Here is a 21571-nt window from a genome sequence, read left to right as displayed (position 1 = left end):
GTGGTGGATCGTTCTCAGCACTGCAGTGACACTGACATGGTGGTGGTGTGTTAGTGTGTGTTGTGCTGGTATGAGTGGATCAGACACAGCAGCGCTGCTGGAGTTTTTAAATACCGTGTCCACTCACTGTCCACTCTATTAGACACTCCTACCTATTGATCCATCTTGTAGATGTAAAGTCAGAGACGATCGCTCATCTATTGCTGCTGTTCGAGTTGGTCATCTTGTAGACCTTCATCAGTGGTCACAAGATGCTGCCCAGCAAGTATGTAAGGAAACAGATGGACTACAGTCAGTAATTGTAGAACTACAAAGTTCTTCTATATGGTAAGTGAAGCTGATAAAATGGACAATGAGTGTAGAAACAAGGAGGTGGTCTTAATGTTATGGCTGATCGGTGTATACGCCTAAGCAGTAATAATTATAGTAATAATAATAACTTTTAGTATATACACATAAATAAAATATTAAATTGTTTATCTCTTTCATGCTCACACATTTACTGATATGAACAAGTTACAAACCATTAAACTAAAACGGACTTTGGGTGATTTTTTTCAGGTTTAGGGTCAAAGTTCATTCTGAGGTGGTTTCTTTGACCTTTTTTTTTAACCAGGCAGTGTATACATACATGTACGTATTAAATGTATTAATAGTACGTTGTGTAATAAATAAATGCATGGCTATTAAAAAAACAAAACATGCTTTATCTCTATTTATCTTGATTTTAGCTTAATATTAAGGATATTTAGTGTTTTACATCGAATCTTATTATTTTAACAAAATTTAGTTTAACGTCTATCACTACAACGACACAATCTGCGGCTGCGCTGTGTCTGTACGCATGCGCAAGCACAAAACGACGTGACTTGTTTGCAGGTCTCGCTTGACTGAGCGAAATGGTGAACAAAGCTTCGGAGGCTTCGGTTTAAAATGCGCTTTTCAGTGCCGTTCGAGCGGTTATGGATATAAAGGAGCGACATGACGGTGTATGTGAACGCGTCCTTCTACTCCCTGCGTGTGTTTTTAAACATTCACTTTCTTTTTCTGAGGAAAACACTACAAGGTAAGAGCTACCACAGCCTAGCATCGAACTTCTGCTCGCCTGGCTTGTTAGCCGTGGGTAACGGTTTTAACGGCCACTGCGCGAGGATGAATTACATTTGAATTGGATTCAAAATTTAAACCTAAACCTTAATAAGCGCACGCTTGTGTCGCTGTGCTATCTATCGTACAGAGGTAAAGGACTGGCTCAATGGTTCAGTCCCAAATCTCTTAGACTCAGTAGTACTGTACAGTGGTACAATGTAGGCTGCAGAACCCCCTGTCTCATCCCCTCAGTAGTGTGGGGCACAGGGATCGGATGGGAACACAGCCCTTGTTTGTGGGAAGTACAAAATTGAAGATGCATCTATGTATGGTTTGATTTGATAGTTTGATTAGTGAGCTCCAATTATCCCGTGGGAACGACAGCTGTTCATATGTTGCTACTCAATTTCACGCTGTTTACATATGAGATGCATTAAATTTAGCTGGAAATGGAGCCTTCTCACTGGCGACTTTAATATTACGACCCACTTAACTTGTCCACTCGGTGTTTAAAAAAAATATTTTGTCTGAATTTCAGTAGAGTAGAAAATTAGATTAGATTAGATTCAATTTTATTGTCATTTCACGTGTACAAGTACAAGGCAACGAAATGAAGTTTAGCATCTAACCAGAAGTGCAATAGCAGCAAGTGCAGGATGTGCAGTATCTACGATATACATTATTTACAGGATATGGGCAGTGGTATGAACAAGATATACAGGTGAATATATTATTGAATGAACTATAAACAAGATATATAGCTCAAGACATAATATACAGATTAAAGAAGAAGTACTTTATTTGTCATATATACATATACAGATGTACAGTACAATGAAATTCTTTCTTCGCATATCCCAGCTTGTTTGGAAGCTGGGGTCAGAGTGCAGGGTCAGCCATCGTACGGCGCCCCTGGAGCAGACAGGGTTAAGGGCCTTTCTCAAGGACCCAACAGTGGATGCATAGCAGAGCCTGGATTTGAACCGCCAACCTTCCGGTTGATAGCCCAAAGCTCTACCCACTAGGCTACCACTGTCCCAAGGTGCAGATTAAAATGCCCACCAACTTGGAAAAACTCGGCTGTCCTTTTAACCCAGGAACAAATGCTTAGTGTCAACAATAGTGGAGCATAAATCTATTTAAAACCAAGGTTACTGTCCAATTGGACCATTCTGAGATAAAGCTCGGACAAACCAAACAAGCTTTAGTGAAACTCTAATTGAAATACAGCCCTGTTGTAATGTCATCACTTTGTTAATAAACTTCAGTCCATCCTAGGACATTGTGCATTTGCTAATTTACCCACTTACATGCACCTAGGGGCAATAAACCGTCCTCATATTGTCGGACACTGTGCAAACAATTGAAAATACTCAGTGGCCAGGTGTGGGGACAGAAGCCAGGTCTTTAGCATCCATGTTGGTCCACCAGCTGACCCACTGTGCCAATCCATTATTTATGTTTGGAATGTGAATATCTGAATTAAGATGTCACAGGGCTCTAGACTAACTTTTTTTCTTAGGTGCACCAGCACAAAAGTTAGGTGCACCCTAATTTTCGACCGCATCGCATTTAACACTGCAGTTTTACAGGTTCACTTTTTTTTCGCTGTCCATATAGGCAATATTGACTTGTAAATGATTAACTAACAATATGGTCAACATGGCCTCGTCTGATGATCTGTTTGCTGCTGCCTGCCGCTGAAAGGCAGTGGGGAGAGGGGGACACTTGGGCAGTGCATTTATTGGGGCACGTAATGTGTTTTATAGATGCATTGTGCTTTTCAGCCTTTCAATTCGATATTGTATTAGAACCAGTCTCAAATACACTATTGCCGGCCATGGTCTTCTCATGGTCTTTACAGTTAATTATAGTATTATAGTCTAATTATAGTACACTATTATAAAAATTATAACAATAATAATAGAGTAAATGTGTGTATGTACAGTGTATCACAAAAGTGAGTACACCCCTCACATTTCTGCAAATATTTCATTATATCTTTTCATGGGACAACACTATAGACATGAAACTTGGATATAACTTAGAGTAGTCAGTGTACAACTTGTATAGCAGTGTAGATTTACTGTCTTCTGAAAATAACTCAACACACAGCCATTAATGTCTAAATGGCTGGCAACATAAGTGAGTACACCCCACAGTGAACATGTCCAAATTGTGCCCAAAGTGTCAATATTTTGTGTGACCACCATTATTATCCAGCACTGCCTTAACCCTCCTGGGCATGGAATTCACCAGAGCTGCACAGGTTGCTACTGGAATCCTCTTCCACTCCTCCATGATGACATCACGGAGCTGGTGGATGTTAGACACCTTGAACTCCTCCACCTTCCACTTGAGGATGCGCCACAGGTGCTCAATTGGGTTTAGTCCATCACCTTTACCTTCAGCTTCCTCAGCAAGGCAGTTGTCATCTTGGAGGTTGTGTTTGGGGTCGTTATCTTGTTGGAAAACTGCCATGAGGCCCAGTTTTCGAAGGGAGGGGATCATGCTCTGTTTCAGAATGTCACAGTACATGTTGAAATTCATGTTTCCCTCAATGAACTGCAGCTCCCCAGTGCCAGCAACACTCATGCAGTCCAAGACCATGATGCTACCACCACCATGCTTGACTGTAGGCAAGATACAGTTGTCTTGGTACTTCTCACCAGGGCGCCGCCACACATGCTGGACACCATCTGAGCCAAACAAGTTTATCTTGGTCTCGTCAGACCACAGGGCATTCCAGTAATCCATGTTCTTGGACTGCTTGTTTTCAGCAAACTGTTTGCTGGCTTTCTTGTGCGTCAGCTTCCTTCTGGGATGACGACCATGCAGACTGAGTTGATGCAGTGTGCGGCGTATGGTCTGAGCACTGACAGGCTGACCTCCCACGTCTTCAACCTCTGCAGCAATGCTGGCAGCACTCATGTGTCTATTTTTTAAAGCCAACCTCTGGATATGACGCCGAACACGTGGACTCGACTTCTTTGGTCGACCCTGGCGAAGCCTGTTCCGAGTGGAACCTGTCCTGGAAAATTGCTGTATGACCTTGGCCACCATGCTGTAGATCAGTTTCAGGGTGTTAGCAATCTTCTTATAGCCCAGGCCATCTTTGTGGAGAGCAACAATTCTATTTCTCACATCCTCAGAGAGTTCTTTGCCATGAGGTGCCATGGTGAATATCCAGTGGCCAGTATGAGAGAATTGTACCCAAAACACCAAATTTAACAGCCCTGCTCCCCATTTACACCTGGGACCTTGACACATGACACCAGGGAGGGACTACGACACATTTGGGCACAATTTGGACATGTTCACTGTGGGGTGTACTCACTTATGTTGCAGCTATTTAGACATTAATGGCTGTGTGTTGAGTTATTTTCAGAAGACAGTAAATCTACACTGCTATACAAGCTGTACACTGACTACTCTAAGTTATATCCAAGTTTCATGTCTATAGTGTTGTCCCATGAAAAGATATAATGAAATATTTGCAAAAATTTGAGGGGTGTACTCACTTTTGTGATACACTGTATGTGTGTCTATCTATTTATATGTGTGTGTATATTTAAAATTATATGTATATATATATTTGTGTGTGTGTGTGTGTGTGTATGGGGCTCTAGAGTGTAATCTTAAATGCAGTGCATTATATTATCGGCTTTACTGGATCTTTTACACAGATTCCCAAAATCACTTGCGGTGCACTTACTGCGGTACACTTATTCTAATATTTCACTGTCTTTTAGTTATTTTTAATATTTTACTTAACGAAAATATTGTGGTGTTTTTACTTTCGCTATCGCCGCACTTTACCGCTAGCATTAGCCTATTGCTGCTAGAGGGTCGGCTCACCACTGTCCGGGATGTTACAGGTCTCTTGCTGTGTGGGAATAAAAGCACACGACAAGGTAGACTTCACTGTCTAGCTCCAGAAACCGAACTTTAATGCTGGGACTGTCCGGCGAGTCTCATATACAAAACTAAACCAATTGAACGTCGAAACGCACATGTATAAACCTGGTGCTGCATTCTGATTGGCTGAGCTGAATGTCGCTCACATATCGCCGCTACAATATTGTCCCGCCCTTCACTGTCTCTGATTGGTTTAGACCATGATTTGGGCCTGATGTGTGTCTGTTGTACCACAGGGAGACTTTCAGAGTAGCGGAGACTTTTTTCCCCTCGAACGGCTGGTCGTACCGGTGCGACCTCAGATTTTTTTTAGTCGCACCATTGAGAAATTAGGTCGCATGTGCGCACTCTAGAGCCCTGTGTCAGTATTATTAAACTGAAGAAAGCCTTTACAAAAAGAAAACTCGAAACCGATGACAGATGAGCCTTCTTTAGAAACACCAACAAGTGTTTTATAAATTCACAGAATTACTTATTTTGCTTCTAACATGTAACATGAGTTGCATAAGCACCCCACCACCTTATTTATTTTGACTCATCATCCAGTTTGTTCTCCCCGTGTCCCCCGTGTGGGTTTCCTCCGGCTGCTCCGGTTTCCTCCCACAGTCCAAAGACATGCGAGTGAGGTGAATTGGAGACAATAAATTGTCCATGACTGTGTTTGATATAACCTTGTGAACTGATGAATCTTGTGTAATGAGTAACTACCGTTCCTGTCATGACTGTAACCAAAGTGTAAAACATGACGTTAAAATCCCAATAAACAAACAAACATCATCCAGTTAAGAAAGTTAAGTCAGAAATGTAATCAAACACCCATAAGACAGGGTGTCCATACAGTAGATATGGATAAATTTGTTATTTTTCTGAATGGATATACGTAGTTGTTAGTTAATCACTGTAAGGAAAAAATGGAACAGAAGGACGTCTCTCCAAACTTGGTAAAAATGGTAAATCTTTAATACAGGATGCAGTAGCAAGAAACACGAAGTGTACCTCGGGAACAGCGGAGCTAGACTGAACCATTCGGTGTTAAAACCCACAACATATATACATTTAAGAAAAGCCATCTATGGGCTTCCTATGTTGACCTTTTATGGGTTTCCTGTAACAGATGTGTATTACACAAAGGCAGTGCAGACAAGATGGAACTGTCACCTCAATCCTAATTGGTCTAATTGTCTTTAATCACTTTTGTGTCTAGGCCGATTCCCTTTGTCTGTGATGGCTGTTGATCACTCATTATAATAATCCCTTTCAAGTTGGTTAGAACCTGTGAGAGCTGTCTCTGCTGTTGTTGTTTCATATGCTAAACTAAGCCAGGTGGTCCCCAACTTCAGGAAGAGACGCCCTGGTATATACGTTTGATTATGATAATTATGCCATTGAGTGCAGTGGGGTAAACTACAGGGTGGGCCATTTATATGGATACACCTAAATAAAATGGTAATGGTTGGGGATATTAACTTCCTGTTTGTGGCACATTAGTATATGGGAGGGGGAAAACTTTTCAAGATGGGTGGTGACCATGGCGGCCATTTTGAAGTCGGCCATTTTGGATCCAACTTTAGTTTTTTCAATGGGAAGAGGGTCATGTGACACATCAAACTTATTGAGAATTTCACAAGAAAAACAATGGTGTGCTTGGTTTTAACGTAACCTTATTCTTTCATGAGTTATTTACAAGTTTCTGACCACTTATAAAATGTGTTCAAAGTGCTGCCCATTGTGTTGGATTGTCAATGCAACCCTCTTCTCCCACTCCTCACACACTGATAGCAACACCGCAAAAGAAATTGCCCCCAAGGTCTCCCGATCTGACCCCCTTAGACTTTTATCTTTGGGGTCATCTGAAGGCAATTGTCTATGCTGTGAAGAAACGAGATGTGCAGCACCTGAAACTACGGATACTGGAAGCCTGTGCTAGCATTTCTTCTGCGGTGTTGCTATCAGTGTGTGAAGAGTGGGAGAAGAGGGTTGCATTGACAATCCAACACAATGGGCAGCACTTTAAACAGATTTTATTAGTGGTCAGAAACTTGTAAATAACTCATGAAAGAATAAAGTTACGTTAAAACCAAGCACACCATTGTTTTTCTTGTGAAATTCTCAATAAGTTTGATGAGTCACATGACCCTCTTCCCATTGAAAAAACAAAAGTTGGATCCAAAATGGCCGACTTCAAAATGGCCGCCATGGTCACCACCCATCTTGAAAAGTTTCCCCCCTCCCATATACGAATGTGCCACAAACAGGAAGTTAATATCACCAACCATTCCCATTTTATTTAGGTGTATCCATATAAATGGCCCACCCTGTAGTTACAATTGGGTCAATGCTGTAATTCTTACATCACCAAAAGTGTCAAACATTTAAAAACAAGGATATAAAACCTAAGGATATTATGCCTAAGGCTTTGAGTGAGTTGGCCATAAAACTGTGCTGTGCAACAGTGTGTTTCTACATGATATTGATTTATATGGCTCCTGCTTTGCATTAGCAGCTGCAGCAACAAACTGTTTACTGACATGGATTTTCCAAAGTATTTTAGAGTCCGAAGTATTCCCGAGGGTGGAGGGGACATAACCAATCATCTCTGCTTTAATGCCTGGCTGGCTGATAGCACAGCTGAGAATTAAACCTGAATCGAATCGCAGTGGTGGACTATTGTATCAGGTTCGATTTTAATGCAGTGCCAGCTAAGGTCGTGTAAATTAAAAACATTTTCCAGACTATCTGCCCCGTGTCTGCGTGGGTTTCATCCGGGTGCTCCGTTTTCCTCCCACAGTCCAAAGACATGCAAGTGAGGTGAATTGGAGACACTAAATTGTCCATGACTGTGTTTGATATAACCTTGTGAAATGAGTAACTACCGTTCCTGTCATGAATGTAACCAAAAGTGTAAAACATGACGTTAAAATGCTAATAAACAAACAAACAATCCAGACTATCTGAAACTTCTGATGTTATAGACTGTAGATGGTAAAAGCCTTACATTCTTTGCAACTATGCATTACTAAACTTGGACTATGAGCTTGCAAAGTGGTGAACATTAACACAAAGCTCAGTCATGTATGAACAAAGATGAGTCAGTGTTTCTTTGGGCATTTTAGGTCATTCCTCCACCCCAATCTGACACTGCTATTAAATTAGCCATTAAAGTAGGCTAAGTGTATATTTTTAATAAGATTTGACATTAAATGTGTGCAGTTTTTAATTAAGTTAATCTTAAGTAGGTTTACATAGCATTGTTTTCTGTAAATAAACCTTTTTGAGTTTACACACACAAACATATCTATATCATTCTTTTATTCTTGCTGTAATTGCTTGTCACTACTATTATTCACTGTACAATGGGGAAATTCTCACTATTGTTCTCAAACAACATTAATGCAGTTGGAAAAATTTTTTTATTTGTTCCATTTAATAAAAATAAACATTTGTTGTTCTGACAGGTAACTCGAGCCCCTTTTAGTCTCAAAGCTCAAGGTTTTGATATCGGGTTACATTCACTGCTAATAAAACACTTCACTCACACAGCGTTTACATGAAAATTTATTAGGTATATTTCTCATAAAATGACCAATTTATTAATGAAGTTAGCATTTATTTTTTGTGCACTTTGTGTTATGGATTTACAATCAGTCTGCAAAAACAAGAGTCTGTGATTTGATAATTCTCTTAATCTATCTATTTATTTAATGACTTTAATGTTTTGGCTGCCCAATTTGATTTGACCAGTGTTTCAGCTTATTGGGACCATTTGGGCACCATCACTTAAACCTTACACAGAGTTAAACAAACTAAAACTTGACTGACTCTGTCCCAAATGTATGACACAACTGTATTCATGTAGGAACAAAAGCAGATCTGTTTGGATTTGTTACACTGTTCTTTGCACCCAGAGCACAGAGTAACGATCTACAATCAATTGGTCCATATTTCCCATAATGGCCCAACATCTTTTCAAACACTTGAGTGGTTAATGCTTATTTAGAGCAAGACCTTTGCAGACCTTTGCTGTTATTAGCCGATTCACATAGAGGAAAAGCTGTCCACCACCATCCACTCTATCACAGTAAATGTGGGATGATTTTATATTTATTTTAAATTTTACTGTATTTTTCCTCTTTAAACACAATATACTTGATCTTGATCTTTTTGTACCTGAGACTGGGGTTTTATCTTTTCGTGACACATATACCCTATGCAACTAGCTTGTTTATGCATTCTTTGCATTCTGTAGTCTTTCATGACCACAGGGAGGATTTTTATAAATACCTCCGCATTCAAACATTATACAAGATGTCAACTTATTCGAGATCCCCTGTGTGCCAAAAGAGGAGCTAAGACCAAAGAGGCAAAGAACTTTACACCTTGGGGGCTCGGCCAAGATTTGAACTCTAGGACTTTCATCTTTTAGTTGTGTTAGTATCTTTCCTTTTTTCTTGACTTTTGCATTTTTTATATTGAACTGAAGTCCCATCTTTTCACTGTTCCTTATCTGTTCCTCCTGATTTTCTGTTTTGTCATCTGCACATCAAAGTTAATTGATGTTTCTTCAACCAATATTGAACTCGCGTACATCTTCCTCTAGTTCTGCTTCTCTCATTCTCTGTTCAGCGTGCAGGTTAAACCAGGAATGGTGACAGAATGCAGCCTTGTCTAGCTCTTTTGCAGATTTGGAACCGGTCTGTTAGTATGGTTGATTTGTCATGACTGGGGCTTGATCAGTGTAGAAATTCTCATATTACGGAGGATGTTCCATAATTTTGTCTGGTCGACACCGTCAAAAGCAAGGCCTCTCAGGTGGCGCAGCGGTAAAAACACACGCTGGAACCAGAGCTGGGATCTCAAATACATCGTATCGAATCTCAGCTCTGCCATCCGACTAAGGCTGAGCGGCCACACGAACAACGATTGGCCTGTTGTTCAGATATGGGCGGGATTAATCCGGATAGGGTCTCTCTCTCTCATAACTAATGCTGGCTGATTGGGGCGCCTGCACAGAGATGGGAAAAGAGTGCTCTCAGGGTGTGTATCTCCGTACACAACGCTGAGCTGCACTGCACTCGTCAAAGTGTAGGTGATAAGATGCATACGGCTGCTGTCCACGTGTTGTAGGGGGCGTGGGTTAGCTTTGTCTTCTTCAATCAGAGCGGGGATCGGCATTGGTGGAGAGAAAGCATGACGCAGTCCGAGGGAAAAAATGCATAAATAAACAAAATAAAAAAAATACAAAATGTGTGATGAACAAAGCACATGTTGACTTCCTTCTTCAATTTATTGGCAAACATCTGCATTGTTCATCTAGTTATCAATCTGGCAGTCCTCATTATAAACAACACTACAAATCTACCAAATTAACATACGATTATTAGAAGGAAACTTATTCGAAGGTTATTTGACTTGTTCGATGGCTTTGTTAATAGTGTCTGTGTGGGTTTACTCTAGAGCTCCGGTTTCTTCCCACAGTCCAAAGACATGCAAGTGAGGGGAATTAGAGATACTAAAGTGTTCAATATAACCTTGTGAACTGATGAACCTTGTGTAATAAGTGACGTAGCTGATTATGCGCCTTCTCGTCTTAGTGTGAGGATGGCAAACGAGAGATGAAAACCATGAAGCCCACAAGGAACCTGATTCTGGTACTGTGTCCCATGCTGGTGCTGGGCTTCCTCTACTATTCATCCAGTAGACTGCACCTGCACTCATGGACCCAAAAACAACGTAAGTACATCTGCGTTTATCTTTGCCACCTGCTTTGGTAGTCCGTTTGATGGTTTATGCGTCTCACTCACACCAAGCTGGTTTAATTAAAGTGAGGCTACGAGAGAAATCTGAGCCGTATGATATCTGAGGACAATTGGTCAGTCAGAAGAGTCTGCACTTATTTATTTATGATCGCATTTCAACATTTTCCACCTCAGATCGCGTAAACGAAGCTTAATACCTAATAATCAGACTGGAAATTTATATAGAAGAAATTTCATGAAGGATTTAAGAAATCAAAAACATGTATTTACTTTAAAACGAAATCTAGAATGATTAGAAGTGAAATAAAAATGTTAAATACCATAATAAACCATAAATGTTCATGGTTAAGTGATACAGTTGGAGACTTTTACAGCTGTTGACCAGATGAGGGAGCTCAGCCACAATCACTGAAACCTTTCTCCCCACAGCTGGTCCTACTAGTATATATCATTTAAATTAAAATAAAGAAATTCTGGTAATTACATGTATCATATATAAATTATCCAGCATTTATTCATCTTCATTTAATTATTTCTACATTTAAAACATTACAAAACCACCATAATATTTGTGTTTTACATATGAATCTTGTGTAAACAAACAAAACATACATTCAAACAAAACATAAACATTATGGTTAGAGATGGACCGATCGGGGTTTTTGGCACCGATTCCGATCTCCTTTCAGGGACATCAGCCGATAGCTGATTCCGATCGGGGGGGGGGGGGATTAGCAGTAAATAAACTTAAAAAGAGCCTCACAGTAAAGATAAACCGGAGCAGCGCGTGCACACGTGTGTGTGTGTGTGTTTGTGCCCTTAGAAGAGACGCTTTGTTCACAGTATCGCTATAAGTGATTCATTGATTCAGGAGTTGATTCGTTTTTATGTGAAGCGTAAGTTCTTCTTCTCAGTTATCTCTCCGTGTTTACTGTTATTAATTAAATGTCGTGGTTTTAAATAAACACCAGCTACTACAGAACATTCTGTGTGACTCTCTTACATTAAAAAGCTTCATTAAACTGCTATTACCACAGATCTGTAACCGAGTCAGACTCGTTCCGTCTAAGGAGCTAAAAGTTCAGCAGATGATCCTGAACTAACGAATTTGGTAATGAATAAACTTTTGCCTCTGATTGGCTCTGTAACGTTTTCTGTTCTCATCTACATCACAAGTAAGAACCGCTCACGATTTACCAAAGTGAACCAGGAGTTTATATAACGTGCTGATAGAATCCACTCAGATGTGACCGGGTTGAATTATCTTTTTAAAGTAAATATTACAATCAGCAAAATTACATCGTAAGAGCTTTCACGATGGTTTCTGTACGATGGTTGATGAATGGTGATGTGATGGTTGGTGCTTCGTAGCTCAAAGTCTGGATCGATCCACTGAGCTGTTAACTTAACGTGATCTTTATATATCACACGATCGGATCGGCTACTTTTAGGAAATATCGCCGATCGCCGATAGCATATTTTGGTTAAAAATCGGCCGATACCGATTCGTAGCCGATCGATCGTTCCATCTCTAATTATGGTGGTTTTGTAATATTTGAAAGCTTTTGTATGTTTTCATTATGATTTTTAGATTTATTTATTTTTAGATCAGTTTTAGATAATGGACTGGCTTGGCTGCCTTTAATTGGCCCCGTTTGAGATCTGTTGAGCTTGATCGATCTAGTAAAAGAAATAATTCCTCTTCTTGCTTTTACAGACAAATTCTTTTTGAAGGCACTTTTAGAAAAGCTGGAAGTGATTCCTGAAACTGAGGCTCATCGATCAGTGTTGACCTGCAATTACAACTGTAATGTTTGTTGGCAATGTGTTGTGGCATTCAGAGCCTCTGGGCACTCAAACCGCTGCCAGCTTTCATCAGTATAAAATAGAGCACAAAATGTTTACAGATTGGGGTGTGTTAACCCTTGTTCTAATCTTGAAGTAATTTAAAATGAGGAGAAGTAGACTGCAGAGGTTAAAGTGTTTTGGTACAGCTTCCTGTTATAAAGTAGGAGACAGTTAAATGCTACAGAATTTGTCAGCACATGGGTTCAGTTGTTTGTGTGAAATGGCTAAAATATTATTATCAGTAATTCTGAAAGTGTATTATGTGAAAATACTTTACTCAAGTGGATGCTTGTACTACATTGTACTGTACTTACCCCCATGGATATCGAATAAGAGCTGTACCATCAAATGTTCATGAATATTACACTCTTGCCAAAAGTATTCACTCACCCAGCAAAATCATTGAATTCTGGTGTTCCGATCACTTCCATGGTCACAGGTGTATAAAACCGAGCACCTCGGCATGCAGACTGCTTCTACAAACATTAGTGAAAGAATGGGTCGCTCTCAGGAATTCCAGCGTGGTACCGTGATAGGATGCCACCTGTGCAACAAGTCCAGTCGTGAAATTTCCTCACTACTAAATATTTCAGTCAACGGTCACTGGTGTTATAACAAAGTGGAAGCGATTGGGAACGAAAGCAACTCAGCCACAAAGTGTTAGGCCACGTATAATGACAGAGCGGGTCAGTGGATGCTGAGGAACATAGTGCGCAGAGGTCACCAACTTTCTGCAGAGTCCATCACTACAGACCTCCAAACTTCATGTGACCTTCAGATGAGCTCAAGAAGAAGAGTGTAGAGTTTCATGGAACGGGTTTCCATGGCCAAGCAGCTGCTTCCAAGCCTTACATCACCAAGCACAATGCAAAGTGGCGGATACAGTGGTGTAAAGCACGCGGCCACTGGACTCTAGAGCAGTGGAGACGTGTTCTCTGGAGTGACGAATCACGCTTCTCCGTCTGGCGATCCGATGGACGAGTCTGGGTTTGGCGGTTGCCAGGAGAACGGTACCTGTCTGACTGCATTGTGCCGAGTGTAAAGTGTGGTGGAGGGGGGATTATGGTGTGGGGGTGTTTTTCAGGAGTCAGACTCGGCCCCTTAGTTCCAGTGAAAGGAACTCTTAATGCTTCAGCATACCAAGAGATTTTGGACAATTTCATGCTCCCAACTTTGTGGGAACAGTTTGGGGATGGCCCCTTCCTGTTTCAACATGACTGCGCACCAGTGCACAAAGCAAGGTCCATAAAGACGTGGATGAGTCAGTTTGGTGTGGAAGAACTTGACTGGCCTGGAGTCCCGAATACTTTTGGCAATATAGTGTACATCAGATGTTTAGAAATATTGAAGTGTCTCCCCCCAAATTCAGGCCCTAATCACTCTTTCTAAAATGCCAGTTAAATTGACTTCTCAAAGAATGGCCCTTAATTTAAAGCTTGTGCGCTTGTGGCCACCTCAGCAGTGTGTGCACATCAGCTACATCCTGTAGGACCTATTTTGAAAGTGTGTGTAGGTAAAGTGGTTTATGAAAATCTGTAGCTATAAAAGCAAACTTCCTCTTTTGCCCTTGCCTAAAGAAGAATATTGTGCAATAAAATTGCTGTTTTGATGAAGATTAATTGCTTTTCTGTAGTCTAATACACTGTAATTAGTCAACAAAATAGATTATTCCTAAACAAATCAGTCCCTTAATTGAAGGCCTCTGTATTAAAGGTTTTGTGTCTGCTTTTATTAATTTGGCATTCCACATTTGTTTAAAGCCAGATCTATTTTAAGCAGCTGTGTGTGTTTAAATTCTCATAAAGCTCCATGGTTCTCACATGGCACAGCAGTAAAATGTCTAATCGCTGGTTAAAGATTACCTTACAAAGCTAAATGACCTTATGGAAATTGTCACACCATTAAATGAACCATTTATCTTTAAAAAAAATTTGTTTGTTTGTTTGTTTGTTTGTTTGTTTGTATTTATTTTCATCCATTTGCATTGCAAATACTCTGTAAAACTTGCATAAAGCACAGATTCCTGTCATGAATATCATAAATCAGATAGCATGGCATTATAAAAACAAACATTGTTACATTGCACATTTTTCTTCTTCCCATTTCTTTGTAAACACTGAGCTCATAAAGACAGAAGGCTTATGGCATTGTGTCACTGATCAGCCATAACATTAAAACCACCCCTTCGTTTCTACACTCACTGTCCATTTTATCAGCTCCACTTACCATATAGAAGCACTTTGTAGTTCTGCAATTACTGACTGTACCCCCACAGGACCACCACAGAGCAGGTATTATTTAGGTGGTGGATGATTCTCAGCACTGCAGTGACACTGACATGTTGGTGGTGTGTTAGTGTGTGTTGTGCTGGTATGAGTGGGTCAGACACACTTTTAAATACCGTGTCCACTCACTGTCCACTCTATTAGACACTCCTACCTAGTCGGTCCACCTTGTAGATGTTAAGTCAGAGACGATCGCTCATCTATTGCTGCTGTTTGAGTCGGTCATCTTCTAGACCTTCATCAGTGGTCACAGGACGCTGCCCACGGGGCGCTGTTGGCTGGATATTTTTGGTTGGTGGACTATTCTCAGTCCAGCAGTGACAGTGAGGTGTTTAAAAACTCCAGCAGCGCTGCTCCAGCACAACACACACTAACACACCACCACCATGTCAGTGTCACTGCAGTGTAGCATGTAGAGAAACAGATGGATTACAGTCAGTAATTGTGTAAAAAGTGTAGAAAGAAGGAGGTGGTTTTAATGTTCTGGCTGGTCGGCATATATACTGACGCTCAGCTCAGACCAACACAGCACTGCATTGAGCAGAGGTGGCATGTTTCGGCATTGTTCTGGTTTATTACCTGTACTCATGCTGATACTTGGTTGATCTTGAGCTGACTTATGCTTTTTGGTGTGGTAACTGAGGCGGTCCCCTTAAGGACTCTGTACAAGCCTGAATATTTAAAATATTTTTACTCTCTGTAGGTCATGTTGTATGTTTTCTTTTCAATTCACAGACTCTTGTTGTAATAGCTTGAGTATTTTTTAGCATGCTAATGTAAATCAGCTTGTTATTTTTTCCTAAACGTTCTTGAAGAAAAAGCAGGGGACCACAGCCGTCACCACTTCGTGTGTGAGGAACGTGTTGGCCACTAACATCGGTTGGTTTTACACAAGCACAGGTCTTACCCCCCTGGGATTGATGTTAACATGCATTGTTGTGTTTCAGAGATGGACGTGGTCAGCTTGATCTCCGCTGGACGTATAGTATCCTCAGGTATAGGTTTTCTGGATGCCTTGAGACTTTAAGGCTCATCTCTGTCTCAGTGGTGGGAGGTTAACACTACGCCATACATCTTTCTTAGGCTAACTGTTACCTAGCTTGATTTGACCTTTTTGCAGCGTCGATACTGTCACCTGGGCGTTCATTATTCATTACGCTCTGAACGTGTGACTGGGTTTGACCGTAGCTCTTCTCATTGGGCAGCATTTTAAAAGATTGTTTTAAATATTCAGCACGTGCAAGCTGTGTACGTTTATCTAACTGCTTTCTACGCAGTACGCAGCTCAGCCATAACTCAGCCAGATGACTGTTGATCAGTCAAAATTCAAAAGAAAGTAAAAGTCTGAAGGGATTTATGATCAACCCAGGCTCACACAGACCTACAGCTGGTTTCAAAAGTCTGAGTCCACTTAGCGTATCACAGGATCAGAAGCAGTCGCATTAAGCTCGGAAAATGTGATGAGAAATCGTATCATTCATTCTCTTTTTTCTTTATGGTGGTTAAACTTGACATAGACCTCTTAGCTGTGCCTATCTATAAAAACAAGAGCACAGTGTTTTGCATTTTACATTCTTTTAATGTTTTCATTTTGTACAGCTTAGCTTGTACAGTGAAACATCGCACTTCAACAGCACTTATGATCACCAAGGTTTAAGAGGAACGTGGTAGGATATTAATAAGCCAAACAAAACGTGCTTTACGCCCCCGTTTGATAGACGGCTTCTACCTACTATTCTTGTTTTAATCCATAAAAGCTTTAGGATTTCCGTTTCCAGAATAGCTACTGTGAAATGCTAATTGCAGCCTTCACGGGTGGCCCAAAACGACTGCTCCTTTCTTGTCACCCCCAGATTAGAGAACTGCCACTGAGCAGAATGATTAGATATGTCAAGAAGAATCAGCAAAAAATCTAAACAATAACTCACAACAGATGGCAACAGAAATGTTGCTCCTCTGCCCAAAATTCATTTTTTAGTGATGGATCATTCTCAGCACTGCACTGACTCTAACATGCTAATGACATGGTAGTGTGTCTTGGCAGTGCTGTTTTTAAATCCTGTTTAAACATATTTAACATCTAACATACCCAGTTAGCACTGGTTGCAGGTAAGACAGTTTAATCCGCCTCTAGTCATTTATCAGGTGACGATTTCTCCTCACAGGTCGCCGTGAGTTTTGTAGTTTTGTTTGGTGGACTCAGCTTTTTTAATTCCCGTTAGCTTCATTTAAACCAGCAAACCCATATGTAGAAGAGTTTACTGAACACTCGACACTGTTAACCCCCCAGCATTGTGAAACGGAATCTGCATTGCTACAAGCTTTTTGCTCCCAGTTACAAAGACACAAGTGCTTCTGTCCCAGTTCAGTCAACCACAGACATCAACTCTCTAATCTTATTCTTTATATACTGACCAGTTCAAATAATGATCCCACTCAATAAAAGCCTGTAGTGTCTATAAAGTTCAGGTCAGCCACTGGAACAAATCCTAGGTGTTAAAATCCTTAACTCACTTAGTCACTTACTCACTCACTCACTTAGTAACTTACTCACTCACTCACTTAGTAACTTACTCACTCACTCAGTCACTTACTTACTCACTCAGTCACTTACTCAGTCACTATCTTACTCACTTATTCAGTCACTTACTCACTCATTCAGTCAGTCACTTACTTACTCACTCACTCAGTCACTTACTCACTCACTCACTTAGTCACTTACTCACTCACTCACTTAGTAACTTACTCACTCAGTCACTTAGTAACTTACTCACTCACTCAGTCACTTACTCACTCACTCAGTCACTTACTCACTCAGTCACTTACTTACTCACTCAGTCACTTACTCAGTCACTCAGTCACTATCTTACTCACTTATTCAGTCACTTACTCACTCATTCAGTCAGTCACTTACTTACTCACTCACTCAGTCACTTACTCACTCACTCACTTAGTCACTTACTCACTCACTCACTTAGTAACTTACTCACTCAGTCACTTAGTAACTTACTCACTCACTCAGTCACTTACTTACTCACTCAGTCACTTACTCACTCACTCAGTCACTATCTTACTCACTCACTCATTGTCACTTACTCACTCATTCAGTCAGTCACTTACTCACTCACTCACTTAGTAACTTACTCACTCAGTCACTTAGTAACTTACTCACTCACTCAGTCACTTACTTACTCAGTCACTTACTCAGTCACTCAGTCACTATCTTACTCACTTATTCAGTCACTTACTCACTCATTCAGTCAGTCACTTACTTACTCACTCACTCACTTAGTCACTTACTCACTCACTCACTTAGTCACTTACTCACTCACTCACTTAGTAACTTACTCACTCACTCAGTAACTTACTCACTCACTCAGTCACTTACTTACTCACTCAGTCACTTACTCACTCACTCAGTCACTATCTTACTCACTTATTCAGTCACTTACTCACTCACTCATTCAGTCAGTCACTTACTTACTCACTCACTCACTTAGTCACTTACTCACTCACTCACTTAGTCACTTACTCACTCACTCACTTAGTCACTTACTCACTCACTCACTTAGTCACTTACTCACTCACTTAGTAACTTACTCACTCACTCAGTCACTTACTTACTCAGTCACTTACTCACTCACTCAGTCACTATCTTACTCACTTATTCAGTCACTTACTCACTCATTCAGTCAGTCACTTACTTACTCACTCACTCACTTAGTCACTTACTCACTCACTCACTTAGTCACTTACTCACTCACTCACTGTCACTTACTCACTCACTTAGTAACTTACTCACTCACTCAGTCACTTACTTACTCAGTCACTTACTCACTCAGTCACTATCTTACTCACTTATTCAGTCACTTACTCACTCATTCAGTCAGTCACTTACTTACTCACTCACTCACTTAGTCACTTACTCACTCACTCACTTAGTAACTTACTCACTCACTCACTTAGTAACTTACTCACTCACTCAGTCACTATCTTACTCACTTATTCAGTCACTTACTCACTCATTCAGTCAGTCACTTACTCACTCACTCAGTCACTTACTCACTCAGTCACTTACTTACTCACTCAGTCACTATCTTACTCACTCACTTATTCAGTCACTTACTCACTCATTCAGTCAGTCACTTACTCACTCAGTCACTTACTCACTCACTTAGTAACTTACTTACTCACTCAGTCACCTACTCACTCAGTCACTATCCTACTCACTCACTCATTCAGTCACTTACTCATTCAGTCAGTCACTTACTTACTCACTCACTCACTCACTTAGTCACTTACTCACTCACTCACTTAGTAACTTACTTACTCACTCAGTCACTTACTCACTCAGTCACTATCTTACTCACTCACTTATTCAGTCACTTACTCACTCACTCATTCAGTCAGTCACTTACTTACTCACTCACTCAGTAACTTACTCAGTCACTTACTTACTCACTTAGTCACTTACTTACTCACTCAGTAACTTACTCACTCACTCAGTCACTATCTTACTCACTTATTCAGTCACTTACTCACTCACTCAGTCACTTACTCACTCACTCACTTAGTAACTTACTCACTCACTAGTCACTTACTCACTCACTCAGTCACTATCTTACTCACTCACTTATTCAGTCACTTACTCACTCAGTCACTTACTCACTCACTCAGTAACTTACTCAGTCACTTACTTACTCACTCAGTCACTTACTTACTCAGTCACTCAGTCACTATCTTACTCACTCACTTATTCAGTCACTTACTCACTCAGTCACTTACTCACTCACTCAGTAACTTACTCAGTCACTTACTTACTCACTCACTCACTTAGTCACTTACTCACTTAGTAACTTACTCACTCAGTCACTTACTTACTCATTCAGTCACCTACTCGCTCACTTGCTTAGTCACTTACTCACTCAGTCACTTACTCACTCACTTAGTCACTTACTCACTCAGTCACTTACTCACTCACTTAGTAACTTACTCACTCACTGTCACTTACTCACTCAGTCACTTACTTACTCACTCACTCATTTTGAAGGAATGGAAGAGGAAGAAATACGATTGTGAACAAATCATTTAGTTGTAATTTCTCGCCTGTGACCAAACTCTGGGAAATATGACACACTTCCTCTTACTGTAATTTTAACTGTTATTATTTGTGCTTACTTCAGTCTTACATCAAGTAATTCATTTGTGAATTACTTCAGTCAGATTGGAGAAAATCTTTGCATGTAAACACAGCCACTGATTGATCAGACAGAAGCACAGTGTCCTTGTAAGAATAAAACTCACTGCACAGGTTGAGCTGCTTTTACCCAATGTTGCCACTAATTTATACCCCACTGCAGGTACTAGCATTGATAATGGCTTATGCAACACCCACACCCACCACCACCATGCACAGGAACATTTCGAATAAAATGTGTACAGCATTTGTGTAAATAATTCTTTATTTAACTGACACAAGTAGAAATATTTCTAGTATTTTCACTGATCAGCTTTGTTGTATTTTACAAAATGTAATTACATTTAGAATTTTATTCTGATACATTAGGGATTGTACTAATACATTTAGAATTGATGACATAAATGTGCATCTGTTTAGGTTTTTCTAATGAAGCGAGCGTATGTAACATGAACACTTTGTGCACCTGTGTGTATGCTGTGAAGGGATGTATACAGAGGAAGGGTAACGTCTTAGGAACTATGACTACTGTTTTATACAATTTGGGAGAGAAAATAAGCCCAGACTTGATAACAGACTCTGTTACACCTTTAAGTGTTTTGTGGAAACTCTGGAGGTATTTTAATAATTAATTAGCATCTGATTTCATCAGGTATTTCATCATCATTCGTGTTAGACTAATTCCTTGTGCTAATATATGAATAGTAATTATTAATAAACTCCAGGGTGAGAATGAATCAAACTAAATTCTGCATGAAAGCGCTTGAAAGCGGGCGTGTAAAACTGGTAAAGCGGATGCACAAAAGTTTAATAAGTACAACATTACATGACCTTTTTAATTCTATTTTAAACAAACTACACACACTAGACTTGGGTTTAACATTAACATGACCATGGTGTAAAGAGAAGACTGACTGGAAGTTGGTGCTGTTGATATGAGGGCTGCGTGGTACACAGTTACCCCTGCACTACACTGCTGGCAGTATTACGAGGACCTTGAGAATAATCGACCAGCACGTTGTTTTTTATCTTCAACCTTCAAGGTTCTTGTGTGGTTATGATGTCAGTTTGGTTGGAGACCACATAGATTTGCTAGCACACAGCTCACACATGCTAAACTACATTTGCTCGCTGCTGCAGCTTTTAATAACTTTTGCTTGTATTTCAGTTCGACCTGTATTATGAATTATTTTGTTTTGCGTACACGTTTTATTAACTTAATTTTATTAACTCTTTTTCTCCCTCTTGATTTTCTCCCAGTTTTCCTCTGAACTGTTTAATATGTTGATTTACATCTTCCAAAAGAATATGATGTTTTCTAAAGTGCCTTATTGACTTTTCCTATGATTAGGATTAACAGGTTAAAGGTATTTATTTTATTCTCTTCTATTTTAATTCCTGACACCTGGGAAGCTAGTAGGGTTTTGTAACAATTGTTTTATTGCTGATGTTGACAGTGATGAATTTAAGTTCTTGTT

The 21571-nt window shown here is 40.1% G+C and overlaps 1 protein-coding gene across 4 annotated transcripts in view; it reads left to right on the top strand.

The window, feature by feature from the left end:
• The first annotated feature begins 867 nt into the window (after positions 1–867).
• The window catches only part of st3gal3a (ST3 beta-galactoside alpha-2,3-sialyltransferase 3a), a 70053-nt gene continuing 49349 nt past the window's right edge, over positions 868–21571 (top strand). Inside the window, exons 1-3 of one of the 4 annotated variants that reach the window (XM_062997288.1) lie at positions 868–1066; positions 10599–10737; positions 15844–15891. In XM_062997288.1, the coding sequence (XP_062853358.1) occupies positions 10620–10737; positions 15844–15891 (166 nt within the window). In that variant the 5' untranslated portion in view covers positions 868–1066; positions 10599–10619. The remainder of the gene's footprint in view (positions 1067–10598; positions 10738–15843; positions 15892–21571) is intronic. The other 3 variants (XM_062997289.1, XM_062997290.1, XM_062997291.1) reach the window with 3 other exon arrangements.

The sequence above is a fragment of the Trichomycterus rosablanca genome, chromosome 6, assembly GCF_030014385.1.
Source record: "Trichomycterus rosablanca isolate fTriRos1 chromosome 6, fTriRos1.hap1, whole genome shotgun sequence".
Classification (NCBI taxonomy): Eukaryota; Metazoa; Chordata; class Actinopteri; order Siluriformes; family Trichomycteridae; genus Trichomycterus; species Trichomycterus rosablanca.
This window is presented reverse-complemented; position numbering and strand designations above follow the sequence as displayed.